We start from the raw sequence: 17,263 nt of genomic DNA on the forward strand, positions 1-17,263 counted from the left end.
GAACGTGGAAGCGTCTAGACTCTGTCGCTTGGAGATGATGAGCATGTGCTGTTGGCGTACTTTGGTACCTCCTTGCCCTGAAATGTCTTACTAACCCAGGCTGACCAGGAAAGTGAGGAGTCCTCCCACTGGAAAGACGCACAGTGCCTAAGGAGGATGTAATTTGGAATCCCCTCAGGCAAACGAAAGAACTAAACTTGGGTGTTAGTTATTTGTGGGAGAATGGTCTAATACCTGCAGCATCTGTGTTTTTAAGAGTGGGGTTTTTTTTTGCTGAGCTAGAACAATCGGCATGTGCATTGACAAGGAAAAGATCTGGAGCGTGAATTCAGTTACAGTTCTTGTTTCCTGTTTGCTAACATGTTACTAACTAGAGCTAGTTTCTGGGTGGCTTTTTGATTCGCCCTATGAGACGTAAAACAGTCTGGGTTTGTGTAACAGACTTTGCGTTCAGTCATTTCCTTTTCCCTCAACAACACTTTTGCTTTTGTTTTGGGACAATCTGAAATGTAGCTTGCATAGGTTGGGTGCTAATCCTGAATGTTTTCACTTTGAGAATTGTATATAATCATCAGGACACTGGTCTGGAAACATTCTCAGCAAACATGTCCTCTGTACTTACTTCAATGATCTTTTTTGCATCAGTGGAGAACTTCTAATTTCACCCTTTGGATCTGTGTATAATTTCGCTGCAGTAACTTCTGTTCTATAACTCTGTGTGTTGTTTCTTTGTAGGTAAAAGGAGGCATTGAGACTACCTTAGAGAAAGAAGTCCTACAATATGACTACACTTCTTCATATTTTGATATATTTGTAAGTGTTCTTAAAAACAGAAACAGAAAGAAAGGAAAAAAAGCAGCAAAAGTATACTTTCCCCACATTGCTCCTTCCACAGATGTTCTCTAGTTTGTGTGAAAGGGTTGGTCTTTTCTTGATAATTGAAACCAGAAGGACTTGTGCCAAATTTCGCCTATCTAGGGGTTGCTTAGGCACACTTAAATTGCATCTTCTGCTTTGGGGGGGTTAAAGAACTGAGTCAAGAATGAGAAACTGATGTGACATAAAGATAACGCATTAAGAGGACAAGACCAGTAGTCCTCCAGCTGGAATTTTTTTTTTTAAAGTGACCTTTTTTGTCCTTCCACAGAAATAAGTTGCAGTGAGGAGGGGCTTGTTCCCAGGTGGGCCTATAGGTCGGGGGGGTTTCAGATTTCTGTGGTTTCACTCAAACAAGGTTTTTTTAACGTTGTACTAAAACCAGGCGATGTGAAGTGTGATTCTCCTGTACTATGTAAAAGCACTGTAGGCACGTGGGAGAAGCTTCTCTGTCTGTCAGCAGCACTGAAGCTCTGTAGTTGTCATCCCTTTTGCCCTGCATGGACTGAGTTACTGCTTTCAAGGTGAAATCTGGTTCTTCATGGTTCTTCTAAAAGCCCCCATGTTTTTGCAAGATCGTCGATTCCATCAGATCTTGTTTGCCTGGCAAAGACAAGTCGGTTTGGTATCAGTATTTTACACTGATGACTATATCCAGAATCTTTCTTTGAAACTGGTGTGAAAACCCAGCCTTGCTTCTGCATTTGCTGGGTCAGATGGAACGAGGTACTAGAGGCAAATACCATGAAGCAGCAAACTGTGCTGCTTCTTCCTTCCTCGTTATTTTGGTGGCAGGTTCTCCGTGATATACCAGACCGCAGAAAGCAAAAGAACGTTATCCATAAATGTTGGCGCTCTGGAAATTATTTTGCCCAGTAGCCAATCCAAGGGAAGGCAAAATATCAGGCTTTTATTCCCTGGGAAGGGACCAGGTCATTGAATTCTGCAAAATGATTTGTGGGTTTGTACAGGATTTCTGCTCCACATCACTGAAACATAATTTCATAAGATTAATTGGGTTGTTAAACCTCTGGCCATATCTGTCCTTGATTTCTCTCTATTTTTAAGTGAGGTGTTCGTTCCACTTTTTTTTTATTCCGATTCAAAGAATAAAGAGGGAAGTGGAGGGGTAGGGTCCCTGATTCAGAAATCTCACCTGTCTGCTATTGGTTGAATTTTCTGGCCTGGGACTACAATAATTTACCTTTCTTCACTGAAAAATATTTGGAAGGGCTTGCTCTCGCAGGCATCTCTGTAAAGAATAATTGATCCTTGTGAAGTTTGTATTTCAGTAAATACTAAAAATGTAGTAAGTAGAAGATTGTTTTTAAAAACTCTTCCAGTCTTCTGATGCATTTGTGAAGTCTTTACAGCGGTTAGCGATATTCTTGTGCAGTAGCACACCACTGTGATCAGTGAGATGCACAGCAATGCTCAAGGTATTTGCTGGATTAACTGCATCTAGACTTAACTGCTTAGACTCCAGTCAGGTAAAATGGTCACGAACATACTTTGTGTAGCTTTATGTGTCTAATTTATTTGTGGAATTGCACATGCTTGCATATTTGAGCCTGCGTAGGCGTGTGAGTGGTGCCATTCGCGTTACAAATGGGAAATGATGGTCTATTTCTGGTGTATAAGCAGCATTCAGAGTTGTTTCCCAATAACAAAACTTAGCTTGTCCTGTTTTTAAGCTGTTTTGTAAGCAGTGAGCTGAGAATCTTGTGGTTCTTCTGTGTTCTGAATTAACCAACAAATATTTTTTTCCTTTCTCTATAGCTACTGGCAGTCTTTCGATTTAAGGTGTTAATTCTTGCATATGCAGTGTGCAGACTGCGCCATTGGTGGGCAATAGCTGTGAGTAGTAGCCAAGCCTAACGGAGTTTTACCTAGAGTGGGTCAAACAGACAAAATTTTAGACGCCTCTTAATGCTCGTATATTAAGAATCATCTTGATGCTATATATATATAAAAAATCGCTGTACAGTAACAGATTAAAAACTTCTGTGTTGGAAGCCTTTCAGCCTAAGGACAAGAATTTAATAGCACAGCAGGTGTGGTCCTTACTAGGTATCATGTTAATACAAACTGCAGACTTATTTTGAATCCAGCTAATCGTAACTGCTCGTTACCTCTGACTTGTTAACTCCTGTTTGAAATATATTTGCTCTCTGTATTCAAAAAGCAGGATTGGCATTACTGTACCACAGATCCAGCTGCCCATTAACTCCCACGTTCTTTGCTTTTGGTTTTCATTGCTGCCCACTGAGCACCTGTGTTGCTCCATGCTCCAACACAACATGTCATATCCGCATCCCTTCCTGGAAAGGGAGTTCTTGAGAACTGTGGGCAACCACAGTGGACTGGAGCCAAGGTCTTTATTGCAGCTGTACTGTGGGGATGCAAAAAAAAAATGCAAAACTCGGTGGCAAATTCACATGTCCCCCAGTCAGCACCATGGATCACAATCCAGCAGGCACGTTGCTGGTTTAGTGCCTTGTAAATCAGGCTTTTTTCCCTTCCGCTGTGGTAGGTGCATGTAGGAATGCATGTGGTAGGTGCATGTAGTGCTCATGTGGAATTTTCTCCAAGTGGGCAGCGTGCAGTTTGCTTTTGAGATTACACACCATCATTTTTTTTGTAATTCTGTTTTCAGCGTAGCACAAACATACGTGACAGTAACTGCTGCTCTGGCTGCGCTTATGTTTAAGCACATGCCTCTCAAAATCCCTTACTCTTAATTGCGTAGCCTTAGAGTATTTCATCCATTGACATCCTCCAGCTCGATGCAGTTGTTTGTGAGGTGGGGAGAGTGAACCCATCGTGGTTCAAAGCACTGAGCTCCATAAAGCTTCACTGAAGGTTTTGCAGAAGCCACGAATCTGTAAAACCCTACCAGTGCTTGCCAGAAGCGAGTCAGGTTCTGCTGTGGCTCAAGGAACTGCTGGACCCGAGTGTACCACTAGAGGTGGAAGCCTTAAGCGAACGGTCTTTATCCACTGCTCTGGTTTTTTCAGATGTTTTATGCAGCCTGCCATGTTTTAAATCTGTCAGGGAGCATCGAGTCTTCAAAGCAACACATTTTTCACAATACCAGTATGTCAATTGAAATGTTAATTCAAATTTACTCCTGCAAAGGTGTTTTGTTATTTGAAATGGATCATTTGGCGATGTCCATAAAGTTATATTTATTCGAGAGATCATTTTAATAACACTTCAGTTGTATCATACTTGTTACCTGTTATTAGTCTGTGATCTTGCTGTTGGTAAATATTTAAAGTTGCAACTGCTAGATAATGGCAGAAATGAGAAAGTTTATTAGTCTTAACTGTTCTTACCCTGTCTCTTGCAGTTTACAACAGCAGTGACCAGTGCCTTTTTATTAGCAAAAGTAATTATTTCACAGGTATATATTCTAATCAAATGTTTGCTTTACTTTGTTGTTTTCTCGAAAGCAAGATTCTCCAGGGTGATTTCTGTAATGTTGCGTGGTTTTGTTCCCTTGAAGCTCTTCTCACAGGGTGCTTTTGGCTACGTGCTGCCCATCATATCCTTCATACTTGCCTGGATTGAAACTTGGTTCTTGGACTTCAAAGTGTTACCACAAGAAGCTGAAGAAGAAAATAGTAAGTTTTTGATCATTCCCCTCAGTCGCTGCAGTGGCAACGTTTGACCCCGTTGTTATCTGGCAGAAGAATGCTGCTTTCAGCTTCTCCACATTTCAGAGCTGTGGGGGAAATTAAATCATGGGGCAGAATTTTTCTTTTTCTGGGAAGGAAAACACCCTTCAGAAAAGTGGGGTTTGAATTAATTTAGGGAGGCACCTAGTAGAGGGAAGAATTCCGTCATTCATGTGGACGGTACCTTGTTTTGCTCGAGTGTGTCTCCTTCACTGCCTGAAGTTATATAGAAGATGTAAATGTGAGATCAACTGTTTGCTTTTTTCCTGAGATGCTGATTTCTAGCAGTAACTTGTTAGGAATGCCAATATCACACAGCAGTCTTTACGATGCTTCATCAGCGCTTGGGCCTTAAGGTGCTGTGTGGGAGCATTGAGGATTTTGGGTTTTGTTGTTTTGCTTTTAGGATTTTTGATAGCACAGGATGCTTCGGAACGAGCAGCTCTTCTTCACCCAGGAGTCCTCTCCGATGGGCAGTTCTATTCTCCTCCTGAATCCGTAGCAGGTAGTTATGTTCACATAGCAAACCACTTCTTTGTACTGACATATTCCACTCCCTTCCAAGGGGAAAGCGGGGAAAGGGTGAAGGGGAAACTTGCTTGTTTGTTTCTGCCGTCGATGAACTGCTCTAAAGCAAACTGACACGTCAACCAGAGGCTCTTCTCCTTTCTCAAAACAAAACCAAAAAGCTGTCTCTGTTCTGCGTGGGAATATTAAACTGCGGGCAAGTGATAATTACGTCTTAACTCTGCAGATTACGCACTTTCTTCTGGTTGAGGTATGAGCCTCATAGGCCAAATAATCCATGTGACTACCGCAAGATCTAAGGATTGTTTGCTGGCATTTCGGGGACATGAGTAATTTCTTTATGGGCTGAGTGGGTTTGAGTTATTTGAGGATGCAAATCCCATGTCAGTCTTTTTACCCTGAGATGTGAATCTCCTCTGAAAAGCTGTGCTGTGTTGTGCAATGTATTTAAAATCCTAATTGCTGCTCGTTGATGCGGAGAGCTTTGCCAGTCTCACGTTACGGAGTTATACCTTGGTGATATTTTTTAGTCTCTCTCTCTCTTTATGCCGAGCATCTTGGCATAACAAATGACTTCGAGCTCCATCTAGGGATGACAAAGCATTAAGACAACATCAAGTATAAATAATTTAAAGTGAAAATATACACAGCATGCCTGTGGTGACCACAGGTACACAGCTGCGTCATTGCTTTCACCTTGCCAACCCAGCGACTTTGGTGAAGCACCCTTTATGGGCGTGAGAGGCAAAAGAACCGGGCAAATGAAGGTATTTGAACTAAACCACACATGTGGGTAGTCACGAAGCATTCTGAAATGGTGTTCTACAGTAAAAAGAGCTCACGTTTTCTGCATTTTGTTCAGAGAAGACAAACTGTGGATTGGTCTGAGAGCAGTTTTGGTCAATTTTCCTTGTGTATTGAATGGAAAAATATTTAGAGATTAATTATTCCCTGTCATCCTGCAGAGGGGAATAAACCCCTCTATGGACACGGCAGCATGTCTAAACCCCAAATCTTTGTCGGGAGGTGACATTTAACACAGGCTCTGTTGGAATTCTCAGCATATTTATGTGTCTTCCTTGCAGATGCACGTGTCCAGGGCCATGTCCTTTTTAACGCGAAATACTTGCTTTGAGCTGCCCTTTGAGCCATTACCAGTGGTGGTCTGCTGCTCTTTTTTCTCTCTCCACTTTTTCCTTCTTTCTCAACAGATCTAATCTCATTCTTGTCTTCCTTTTCAGGATCTGATGAAGACTCTGAAGAAAAACAAGACAGTGAAAAACCAGTTGTATAGCAAATATGAAAAAGCAGGTATGTTCCTTTGCATGGAACTTGAATATTTCTAAAAACACTTTTTTCTTTTTAGTTCCTTCCTAAATAATTGGAACAGTGGGCTTGCTGTTAGGAGCTCATCATCTTTGAACTCTGTGTGTCTCGGTGATCTTCAAGCAGGAAATCCCACACTTGGGGTCCTTGCTGCTGAATTCTGGTTAACCCCGGGTCTGTGAGCACTGTTCTGGAACATTGTGTAAAAGCTGCAGGCTCTGGAACACTTTCAGCAATTGTTTGTTGGCTGTCCTGGAACGGACAGTGATGAACCAGATGTGGAAAAGATCCTTGTTTTGTTTTTTTGGAAGTGGGCAATGCACAAGTGCTGGGAGGAGATTCTCGTTTACTTCAGCTCCAGAACAAATATACTCATCTTGAAAACTGCCTGGGGAAAACCGCTTTGACATTTTCCTTCCTCAGCGTGTTTAATACTACGAATGGGTTAGACTGGAGCAGCTGTTGTGAGATTTTTGTAGAGAAATAGATGATTTCCTTCTTTTGGAAATGACTTCATTGCCTTTTGGAATTACCTTGCCCTGTGCTTTCACTTCAACACACATGACAAAGCTCAAGCTAGGGGTGGCGATAAGTGTTCTTGAGGAGCTGGAGCTTCTGCTTTGAAACCTTGTAGCGCTGGTCTGGAAGAGTAGATGACCTTTTCTTTCTGTTCTCAGTATCTGATTTCCTGACTAGTGTGATCTGTTACAGGAAGAAAATCTCTGAGGGAAGTCGTTGGGCTTTGGAAACTGGCGACAGTCTGTGGCTGACTCACTGGTGGAGCTGCTGACAGGAGAGTTTGTTCGTGAGAAAGCAAAGGGAATGGTTCCCGTGTACTGTAATACCTCACAAAGATGTACCTTGTTGACATATGTATATTAGGTTGCCTCCCAGGTGGTATGAAAATATTTGTCCATGATGTATTTTATTACTCAGTGATTCCTGAAGTTGATCTTCTAATGACTAGGTAATTACTGGAAGTGTTGTCTTGTGTACCTAATCAAGAGCCTGGTAATATAATGAAGTAAAACTTCTCTACGGTGGAAGTTTATTTAATGATTTTTGGGACTCACTAGGTAAAGTTATTTTATGTTATTGCGAATTTGTCATCAGTTTTATGTTTACTTTTTTAACTCCATGCATTTTTCTTTTTTAACGGTATGTATGTTCACTTTCTAAAATAAAAGCGTTAAAACATGGGTGATGCATCACACTGTGTCTCTTTATCAACTGCAAGTCCATGAGTACCACCCCTTCCTTCCCTGTGGGGTGAGGAGGATTCCAGCTCGCGTAGGTCTGGTGCACAGTGTGTTACGGCGCTGTTCGGCTGCCTGCAGGGACGCAGTGTTGGTGGTAGTGGCACATCATTTCTTGGTTGCATGTGTGGTATCAAACAGCTGCAGAGAGCTTTCTGAAATAACCTAGTTCCCGCTCCTATGCTGGTGGTGGATGTTCTCTGGGTCCAAGCAGGAAACTTTGTAGTGCTTTGCACTATTTCTGTTGCTGTGGAACAGAAGCGTGGTGGGTATATGACCCACAGTCTCTTCCAATTGTGGCTTTTCTCAAAGCAGCAGTGACTGTTTCAGATGTGGTTTGTCCCCAAGGTATCCTTCTGGGACAGTACACCAGCTCCTCAGACAGTTCCTCTGGCACCAGTGTCCTGTGGGCACACCCAGGAGGAACACCTCAGCAACAGAGAGCTCTGGTTGGTACCAGTGTAAAGCCAGGGGAAAGCAGCTGAGGCTCCCAGCTTCAGAAAGTTCTTGCTTCTGCCCTGAGGAGAAACAGGGACTGAAAATGGCACGTGAAGAATGATCGCTGCTTGTTTTGGTGTCACCTGGAGCGGTCCCCTGGCAGCAGGTAGATGGTTTTTGAGGTGGTGTGACTGAACCCTGCCCTGTCTTAACAAGTGGAAGGAAGGAGCTTGAGACGAATGACCTTGGATCTGGAACGGTACGATACTGGCTGTCATGTCATAGCAGATCTCTCTAAGTTAAAGCACGTTTCAGTTAAGCTAAGCTCTATCTCCTTTCACAATTAACACAATTTTCCTCACTAGATGCTGTATTCTATTAGCAGATTGTTTGACAGTGAAACTCAGCAAGCAGAGATTTTATTTCAGGAACTTCAGTTGGGTTTAGTCACAGCTAAAACAATTCTTTTTAATTTTTCATCAATAACAGGAGAGCTAATGGTCTATTTTCATGTTAGTATGATATTAAATCCTCTCTCTTTCTGTCCCCCGTTAACATTCCAGCTTCACCCCTCACTACGTAAAACAGAACGTGGTGTGATTGTTTTTCAGACATGCACCAGTCTATGGTGCATGCACTTGCTCAACATCTCTCAAAAACTTTATACAGATCAGGCAGGTTGGCAAGCTGCAAAATGTTGCCGTCTTCTGCAAAGTGTTTAGGAGGTAAAAGGTAAGTCCTAAAAGCTTTGTAAAGTACGTGTTCCACAGTCCATTTCCATGTGGTTGAACCAGAGTCAGAATCTTCATTCTGAAATACAAGGTGGGGGCGGGGAGGGGAAAGGACAGTTAAACTGAAAGTCTCAAACTTTATTATGTAGGACTATGGTGATTTTGGAGAAGTTCATTCTATAAAGTCACGTTAATTAAGCTCTGGAAAGGAAGTCCCTTGCAGCATGAACTAGCTTAGCTGAATGATTAAGCAGATAAAGCAGACTTTAATTTTTATGCATCTTCTATAGAAATTCATGGCTCAGCAGGTTAAAAAATACATGCCAAACTCTGAGGCTAGGGACTGTGGTAATATTAAGTCCACTGCAATACCCAAATAAGAAAACTTAAGTCCCATTCTTTCAGAGTCTCACCTCATGGCTACTTGATTGACTGGGACTGTAAGTCTGTGGTTGAAAACAGAAGTTTCCTGTGTGGTGTTTAGTTGTTTGTTCATATGACTACTCACTTATTCTCGTACCTGAGAGCTTGTCAGGTTGGTTTCATCAATTATATATTGTTTCCTGATGGAGTAGAACAGAGCTAGTTCTTTACTTAGGCTTTCAAAACACTCCTTTTCTTCATCCCAGTTTACCTGGTACAAGAAAAAAGTCACTTAATAGAATCTGGGTAGCAGAGACTTTAGATAGAGAATCTTAGTATGGAAAAGTCATAGCAATAATTTGGCCATTTTTGTGCTGATAAGGTAAAGATGAAAAAAGGGTAGAAATGCAGACTTTCAAATTAAAATACTTGGCATTTATAGCTACTGCGAGAATGAGAGAGGCAAAGCACAAGGGTCTGGAGCGTTTAACAGTCCATTTAACCATCACCATGCCTTTCCTTTGCAGCCTCTGATGCATTATTGGATTCACTTGATTCTTTCCTAAACAGAGAAAGTCATTTATGAATGAACAAACTCGTGAAGAGAAGATACCTCTGTGGCCAGGCGCAGGATGAACATAGGCAGTCCTTCCAGCGGTGGGACGTAGTTGTCTATCAGAAGTGGCAAGCCAGTAAGGTTTCCTTCCTGCAAGGCAACCGTGCTGCTTCAGGAAAACTACAAAAAAGTTCCTTCTTGCAGTAAATGCCACAAAACTGCTAGTTCAGTAAGACTGACCAAACTTCAGTGAGCCTTAGGGGGAGCTGAAGGTACAAGTGTTTGAAGCCAGGCAGACGTTGCAGGAACAGGACTAGTGGCGGTGGTGAACTTCACAAGGCCTGGATTTAAGCCACTCAGCTCAGAAGACCTGAATTCAGCCTCTGCCTCCAGCCACTGACTACACCAATCCCCCTTCCCAGAGGAATGTAAACTCCTTTGTATGGTGCCCTTCTAAGAGCAGCCTAAGTCCTGAGCATTTTTAACTGGAGAGGTAAGCCACCTCAGTCTTACTAGAGCTTACTTAGTGCTAACAACTACTGCAAGCAAACCCCTGCGGTGATTTGTTACCTAAATGTACAATCATGGAATCGTTTTGGTTGAAAAAAAAACCTTTAAGATCACCGAGCCCAAGCATAAACCCAGCACAGCCAAGTCCACCACTCATCTACTGTCAGCAGTAACCGCAGTCACCTCATCGATTTCAAGAGAGAAATAATCTTTCAACATTTCAGTCTTCTTTTTCAGGAACTCCACAATGTACTCGGCAAGCCCTTCCTTTGGGCCATCTTCTTCTGTCCAGCCACTTTCAGGATCCTCTAAAGCAAGCATGGAGAGGTCATATAACGGAGCTGGCTCCTAAAAATGGAGGAGGCAAAAGTGTCGTCAGCGACCAACATGCTTTACTGGAAATCTGCAGCTTCTTCCTTCCCATGCAAACTCGCTGTAATACACCCTTTCTGGCCTGCCAACAGTTCTGCTTATCGCAACCGGTCTAAAAAGTACCAATTTCTTGTGTTTCTGATAGATCGTGTATTAACTATTTGGCCCCAATGTAATGAGCAACAGCAAAAGTTGGTGAGTATCTAGAAGCAATGCTAATAACAAGTGGCCGTGATGACAACTTGCAGTAGTAGCTACAAAGTGAGTTTTCTACACTGTGTTCGGAACGTAAAAGAAAGAAACCGTTCTTGTAGTGGACAAAAACCAACCAGTAAAACTATAAAGGATGGACTTACTGTAAGTTTTAAAATAGGATATAATGCAAAATGATACTTACAGACAACCGTAAGACTCCAAAGTTTGCAAAGTCATAAATAAGTATCTGGTAGAAGAGTTCTTGGCTGAAATGGAAATACAAAATTGAGTCACATGGACAGGATCACGTACCTTCGGGTTACTGCAATTAAGAAGGGTCTTCCTGGAAACATCAGATGTCCGTATCCACTCAGATCAGCAACGGTTCTGCTTTAACTAAGCAGTTTAAGCTTCACGTGCACTATCTAGATGTTTACAATTAAATCTGTTCTGTGGTTTCTGACATCATCGGCCACATGGGTGCAGAGAAGTTACAGCTCAATGATCATTTTGTTCCTGTCATTTCCTTCCTCCTCCTAATTAGCTTGGTAATTAGTACGTCAACTGCCAGCAAGTCTAACGACTTCTTTACCTGAGTTTTGTTGTATTGAGCAGATAGAGTTTTGTCTGGTATTGGGCCAGAGCCCACTGAGGACTGACACAGCCCACAAAGGAGTGATCACGGAGCATCTCCTGAAGTTCTGAAACAATTGAGGTGGGGAGAAAGAAACAGTAAGGTACGACTCCAATTTAGTTGGTGAAATAATTGGAGAAGCAAAAGTCTTGCCTACTTGCATGTGCCTGGTTACTAATTTCCTCCTGGAGAGTCAAGACACTGGTCAAGTTGATGATTCTTCTCCTAGGGGTGCAGGCAGCAGTCATCTCCTTCCTGGTGTCTTCTTTCTCCATGTCTATGTCCGTGTCTTCCCATGGCCTCTTTCTGCAATCCCAAACCAAAAGGAATTATGTCCAATTCTCCCACTGTGTAGGCAAACCCCACCCACAGACGGGATGTTCAGTTCACATGCTGTGCGTTACCATGGGAAATGCAGAAAGCTGTTTTCTGCAATACTGTGGGTGGGGGGAAATCAGATTCCCTCAAAAGACTTTGGCCTTTCATAAGAGCTCCTGCAGGAGCTATAAAACTATTCATGCCAAGTTATTCCAGGAAAATGTTTCCTTCTGAAAAAGCAGAAGTTCAAAGAGATCAGAAAAATCTTCGGTGTCAGGACCATGCCCTGAAATAACCCGGCAGCCTTGCATGACCTCAGGAAAGACAAGACTTACCGAGAAGGGGCTGTCTCAGGGGACAAGCGGCCACTCTCACTTGGTCCCCCAGGCATCACTGGGTCCTCCTGAACATCGACCATTTCAACCAGGTCACTGACATCTTCCATCTCGGCATCCTGTGGCCTGCCCACATGCTCTGAAGGTCCCGCGTTACCCCCTGACGTCCCTTCTGCAGGGTCTGTACTTAGAGGATTGTTCACTGGCTGGACAAAAGCATCCAGCTTCTGATCCCGGGAATCGGTGCGGACCATCTGGTGTGCGTAAACTTTATCACTGCTCCCTTTGGTGACCGTGGAAGAGCTGGCTGCTGATTTTACAACCTCGCTGGAAGAACAGTCGGCCCCCGGCAGCAACGTCTTTGTTCAGATACAGAGAAGCAAAGAGAGGAGATTCAAGAAGAAAAAAAAAAAAAAAAAAAAAAAAAAAAAAAAAAAAAAAAAAAAAAAAAAAAGACAAAGATCAGCCATGCTTCTCACAACATCTCACTGCTCAAAGGTCAGTAACTTCCACTCCCCACAAACACTGTTAGCTGCTTCAACAGGCCACCAGCTTGGTGCTCGCTATCCATGTGGTGTGAATGTCACCACCTTGGCAGGTAACGGAATCACTAGTTACCCTCCCTTTGTCTCCAAGGGAAAGTCTTTAATGCAGAAAAATCTTTTATGAGATCATAGTTGTCATCCTTACACTATGCTCTGCCTAAAGAGAGATTAGGAAATCCTCTTCCCCATTTTTTTTTATGGTCACATCCGAAGTGTTGTCAAACACATACAGTTTCCTCAGTCACATCTTCCACGTAAACCAGAATAAAACCCAATTTACCACACGTGATTGTACTTGTAAATATGTTTGATGTCAAATCAGGTATTTGACAGAAAGGTCTTTCAGGTGTTCCCGTACTTCCCCTCTCTTCTGCCCCGTTGTTAACACTGGTGCATCAGAGCAATCTCCCCTCTGGAACAGAGCAAAGATCTCATCTACCCGTGGCTGCCCCTCCTGGCACAGACTGTGCTCTTGAACCCTCCATGCGTGTTCTCACCTGTGTGAAGTACATCCGGGAGGAATTGGAGCCCAGTAACTTGCTCTCCACGTGCTGCTGCACGCGCTCGAGGATACTGTCTTCGTGAAGGAAATGGACCTCGTGTTTTGTCGGATGCACGTTCACATCTACGTTCTGGGGGGCTATTTCCAGGCTGGAAAATGTTTTAAAGGAACTTCACTGGAAGTACCTCAGTGCAATGCTTAACAAAACCGTCCTTTTTCAGCCACACCTTGTGGCTGTATCCTGCAAGGTAGAACTAGAAGGCTACTTCTTCCCCTTCCTTTACCTCAAGTACAGGAACGGGTGTGTGCTTTTGGGCAGATAAGCAGCGTACACGGTTTCTATGGCTTTGCGCAGAGCCGCTGACTCCACCAGTCGATCTGAAACACAGACCAAAACCCTGTGTTCAAAGAGCCCCACCGAAATGCACCCCACAGTGCCCAACTGCTCCCTCAGACTATCTTCATACCTCCTACCTCCCTAGGGCACCCCTTATACCTGGTTTTTAACCTGAGACCTATTTATTCTTCATATAAACCCAGGAACAGGCAGCAGCATCTTGATTGAGAATTGGTTTTTTCCACAAATACTGAATTTATTTCATACTATTGCACCCCGCAGCAACGCTGTAGAGAAGGGAGAGACCCCAGGACACAGCCATAGCCCTGATACTCCCCAGGCTGAAGTTTCTTCAGGCTCACTCTTAGCTGCCTTCCACTGTTTAAAGTGCGAAGCATGGAAAAACACCTTAAGATCGACAACTAACTGCAATACTTCCACATCTTTAAGACCGCTCACACATCTTGTAGTTCTTCAGAAAGTTTTGTTTTCCTGATTATTTTCTACATAACAAGTGACTGTACAAAATGCTGCTTTTGTTTTTTTTTTTTTTAAAAACTTACGGTTTATGAAGAGTAAAAATATACATTTCTTCACAGAATAGTTTGCGTTTGTGATGTAGCCTGTCATCTTGAAGGCCAGACCTGCATCTTCACAGCCCACTTCTATCAGTTCCCTATTGACAGAAACACACACTAAGATTAACTCTTCTGTTGATGCAGATTTCCAGCAGGACTCGGGAGTAGTGATAACTGTTCAATTTATATCAGAGGTCATGAAAATCTTTGGATTATCTGAGAGTTCAAACATTCACTGCTGAGCCCCAGCTGAACTGCATTATTTCTTCTGCCTAATTAAGTGTAAACTCGTAATACTGTGTGACTGGGGTCCGTAAAACTATCCGCGGGAGCTTTTTAATACCCTAACACAGCCCAGTATCCACAATATTATAAACACCTATTGATAATTTGCATCTGCATTTCACTGTTCGAGCTACACTCCTTAAATTGTGACTTGAGTAACCGAATCAAAGTGACACCCACGTCTTTGTGGGACAAACCCATTCCACAAAACCCATTTGATTAAATTCTTTCACAGTTTTCCTGAAGAGGCCCCAGAAGATGATGTGGTTCAGTTGTTTTCAACCTTGCTGCCTGCTTTACTCAGCCTCAGCAAGTGCAGCGTTTGCCAAAAATATTAAATCTTAAGATTTCAGAGGCAAGTTTGAGGAGGCCTCAGGTTTCAGCAGCGAGCAGACTGTGGTAAGATTCTTCATGGCACAGGCTGTGCACAGGTACAGCCTGTGCTTTTCAAATGAGCACAGAGAAAGCTACAGGCGGATGGTTCCCTTTTAGGGCATTAAAGGAACAGCTTCGCAACTTCCCTCTTCCCTTTGATACACTAAAAAACCATAAATCACACAATCTGCAAGACAAGGGAGAGTTCTGCGAAAGCAATGCTCTCCCTTCTCTGTGGTTCACCTTGGAGGAAGCAGGAGGAGCTGGCACAGCCCTTCTTTGGAAGGGAAACGGGAGGGAGATGTTCTAGAAAACTTCACATCAACGCACCTGCTAACGGCGTTTCCGAAGATGGACCTGATGTTGTCCACTGTTGAGGCGTTTGATAAGGTTCTAACATCTGACACGGTGTCGCCTTGCTAAAGGGAGCAGAAACGAGCGTCCGTCAGCTCACGGCTCTGGCTGAAGTTTGAGAAATGCATTAAACCGAAACATTTCGAACAGGAGGGCAGGGGACACACCACCGCTGTGTTGGTTTTGAGATCTATGCTTTCCATCTATCTACACACGTACGTGCAGACACACAGTGATGTCATAACGACCTCACTTACGTACCTTCTTCACTGAAAAGCTGATGCCCGAGTTGTGGATGGCGTACCTGGAAGAGACGGGTTAGTTCCGCTCCACTGCACGGGTGTAACTACAACAGCAGCAGCTCCTCCTCAGCGGAACAGCGCCCAGCCTCAGCTGCTGCGGAGGAGCTGAAAAACGGCTGGTTTGCCCTTCCCGCCTCCCTACCCAGGCAGTTCTGCCACCTGCAATCCCAGGGCCGAGTTCTGACACGCTACAGCTGCCTGACCTTGGCGCAGACCTCTAGGGAAGTCGCTGAGCTGTGAGGAAGAACGTACCCTCGTACTCCCCGTGGCAGCGGAACAAACCAGCCTCCTCATTCCGTTTACCTGCCAACAACTTCGAGTATTTTTGCATATTCTTCGCTTGGATTTTTTAAAGCTTTCCTCCTCGTGTTTATGTTGTAAAAGAGATCCTCGACCTACAGAGAAAAAAAAATCACAATTACAATAATTTTCAGTATCTTCTCTTACTATATAATTTAAATGTACCTTAATAGATACAACAAAGTTTTCTGAGAATATTTTAGCTTATGAAGGATCAGCATTCAACTTATTCTTTACCTGCTTGCATTCACCAAACAAAATGCAATGGTTGCTGCATCGAGGCTGCTAATGTCATTACACCACCAGCTTAAACTGTTTGTTTTCACTATTTATTTAAATAACATGCGAATTACTTTTCTGCTGTACTGACAAAGGCAGAAATGTAAAGTTCAGCTGCTTTGTGAAGAACCAAGAAGGGACAAGAGAGAACAGGCACAAACACCCACCGTGATCTGAGTGCCTTGGTTTCCAGCACAGGGTTTCGGAGGGGCTTTAATTTTTCCATCGCTGTAAGTAGCTCTAGGCGGAAAATAAGAATAAAAAGCTGTTGGGCAGTCACAGAATGGTTTGGAAAAACTCTTTTTGGATAGGATCAGGCAGCACACAACAGCACACTGAGGTCTGAGCTCCTGTGCTCAGAGCCTTAAGAATTGTGCCAGACACGCTGACTTCTGAAAAGAGAATTAAATCCCGGCCGTTCATCAGGACCGCTGGGGTAACAGGCAGCGTACCTGTACGCACACTTTGCGTCCGCTGTTTTAGTCGTTACCGTGACGTGGGCAACGTGGCTGATGCTCGCCAAGGCCTGGAGAGAGAGAAAACATCTGGGTAATCCTCACTCCACTGCGGAGTGTCCACACTTCAAACAGCATTGCTGCACTTCGATGTGCCACTTGCAAGTCATTAATAAAGACCCTCATAAGGGTTGTAGGTTCCTGAAGCAGCCCTGGAGAAGACAGGCCTTGTTTTACGTTTAAAAACCCCTAAATATCTAACTCCAGAAAGCAGACAGAATATAAACCTCTCCCTAGGCATCCATCTGATCTTTAAAGACATAGAAATGTACCTTGAGCTATATTCACGTGGTAGACTTGCTCAGAAATCCAGTGTCTGTCAAGGGAACTGGGCATGAGGTAGTACCTAAACCCCACCGTGACAGGCTAACAACAAATCATAAACAGCTTCCAAACCTCAACCAAGAGCTCACCTCGCCCCGAAAACCGTACGTGGAAATACTGGTCAAGTCTTCAAATTTCTGCAGTTTACTTGTGGTGAATCTCTCACATACAATGTCCAGATCTTCTTTCTACGTGAAAGGGACAAGTAAGGGTCACTTTCCATTTCCACGTTTCTTTTCAAGATCAGAAAGGTTTATAAATTGAAACACGTGTTTACGAGGAGGTACTAAACGTCAGCGCTCAGCTGTCAGCTCTGGGTACTCACTCTGATGCCACAGCCGTTATCTTGGACCTGGATGAGCTTCAGACCTCCTTCTTTAACCACCACCTGGATACTCGTCGATTTTGCGTCCAAACTGCGGAAACCGGGGCGGCGGTTTGGAGAGCAG

The 17,263-nt window shown here is 43.5% G+C and overlaps 2 protein-coding genes across 3 annotated transcripts in view; one reads left to right on the plus strand and one right to left on the minus strand.

Moving 5' to 3' along the window:
- STARD3NL (STARD3 N-terminal like) overlaps window positions 1-7,609 on the plus strand; it is an 8,883-nt gene extending 1,274 nt beyond the window's left edge. Inside the window, exons 2-8 of one of the 2 annotated variants that reach the window (XM_010142963.1) lie at window positions 736-813; window positions 2,656-2,733; window positions 4,229-4,282; window positions 4,385-4,502; window positions 4,963-5,061; window positions 6,326-6,395; window positions 7,122-7,609. In XM_010142963.1, the coding sequence (XP_010141265.1) occupies window positions 736-813; window positions 2,656-2,733; window positions 4,229-4,282; window positions 4,385-4,502; window positions 4,963-5,061; window positions 6,326-6,378 (480 nt within the window). In that variant the 3' untranslated portion in view covers window positions 6,379-6,395; window positions 7,122-7,609. The remainder of the gene's footprint in view (window positions 1-735; window positions 814-2,655; window positions 2,734-4,228; window positions 4,283-4,384; window positions 4,503-4,962; window positions 5,062-6,325; window positions 6,396-7,121) is intronic. The other variant, XM_010142964.1, reaches the window with a different exon arrangement.
- A 1,043-nt stretch (window positions 7,610-8,652) lies between these two features.
- On the minus strand, window positions 8,653-17,259 carry MLH1 (mutL homolog 1; the record flags this gene model as incomplete). The annotated part of the gene is made up of 18 exons (XM_010142965.1): window positions 8,653-8,914; window positions 9,356-9,469; window positions 9,812-9,904; window positions 10,448-10,612; window positions 11,034-11,097; window positions 11,424-11,532; window positions 11,623-11,771; window positions 12,119-12,477; window positions 13,161-13,314; window positions 13,450-13,543; window positions 14,066-14,178; window positions 15,071-15,159; window positions 15,356-15,398; window positions 15,700-15,791; window positions 16,143-16,215; window positions 16,428-16,501; window positions 16,904-17,002; window positions 17,140-17,259. Coding segments are annotated over 18 exons (2,172 nt in total), but the record flags the coding sequence as incomplete, so codon positions are not given.
- Window positions 17,260-17,263: the final 4 nt, after the last annotated feature.

Source organism: Buceros rhinoceros, unplaced genomic scaffold, assembly GCF_000710305.1.
Source record: "Buceros rhinoceros silvestris isolate BGI_N320 unplaced genomic scaffold, ASM71030v1 scaffold30129, whole genome shotgun sequence".
Classification (NCBI taxonomy): Eukaryota; Metazoa; Chordata; class Aves; order Bucerotiformes; family Bucerotidae; genus Buceros; species Buceros rhinoceros.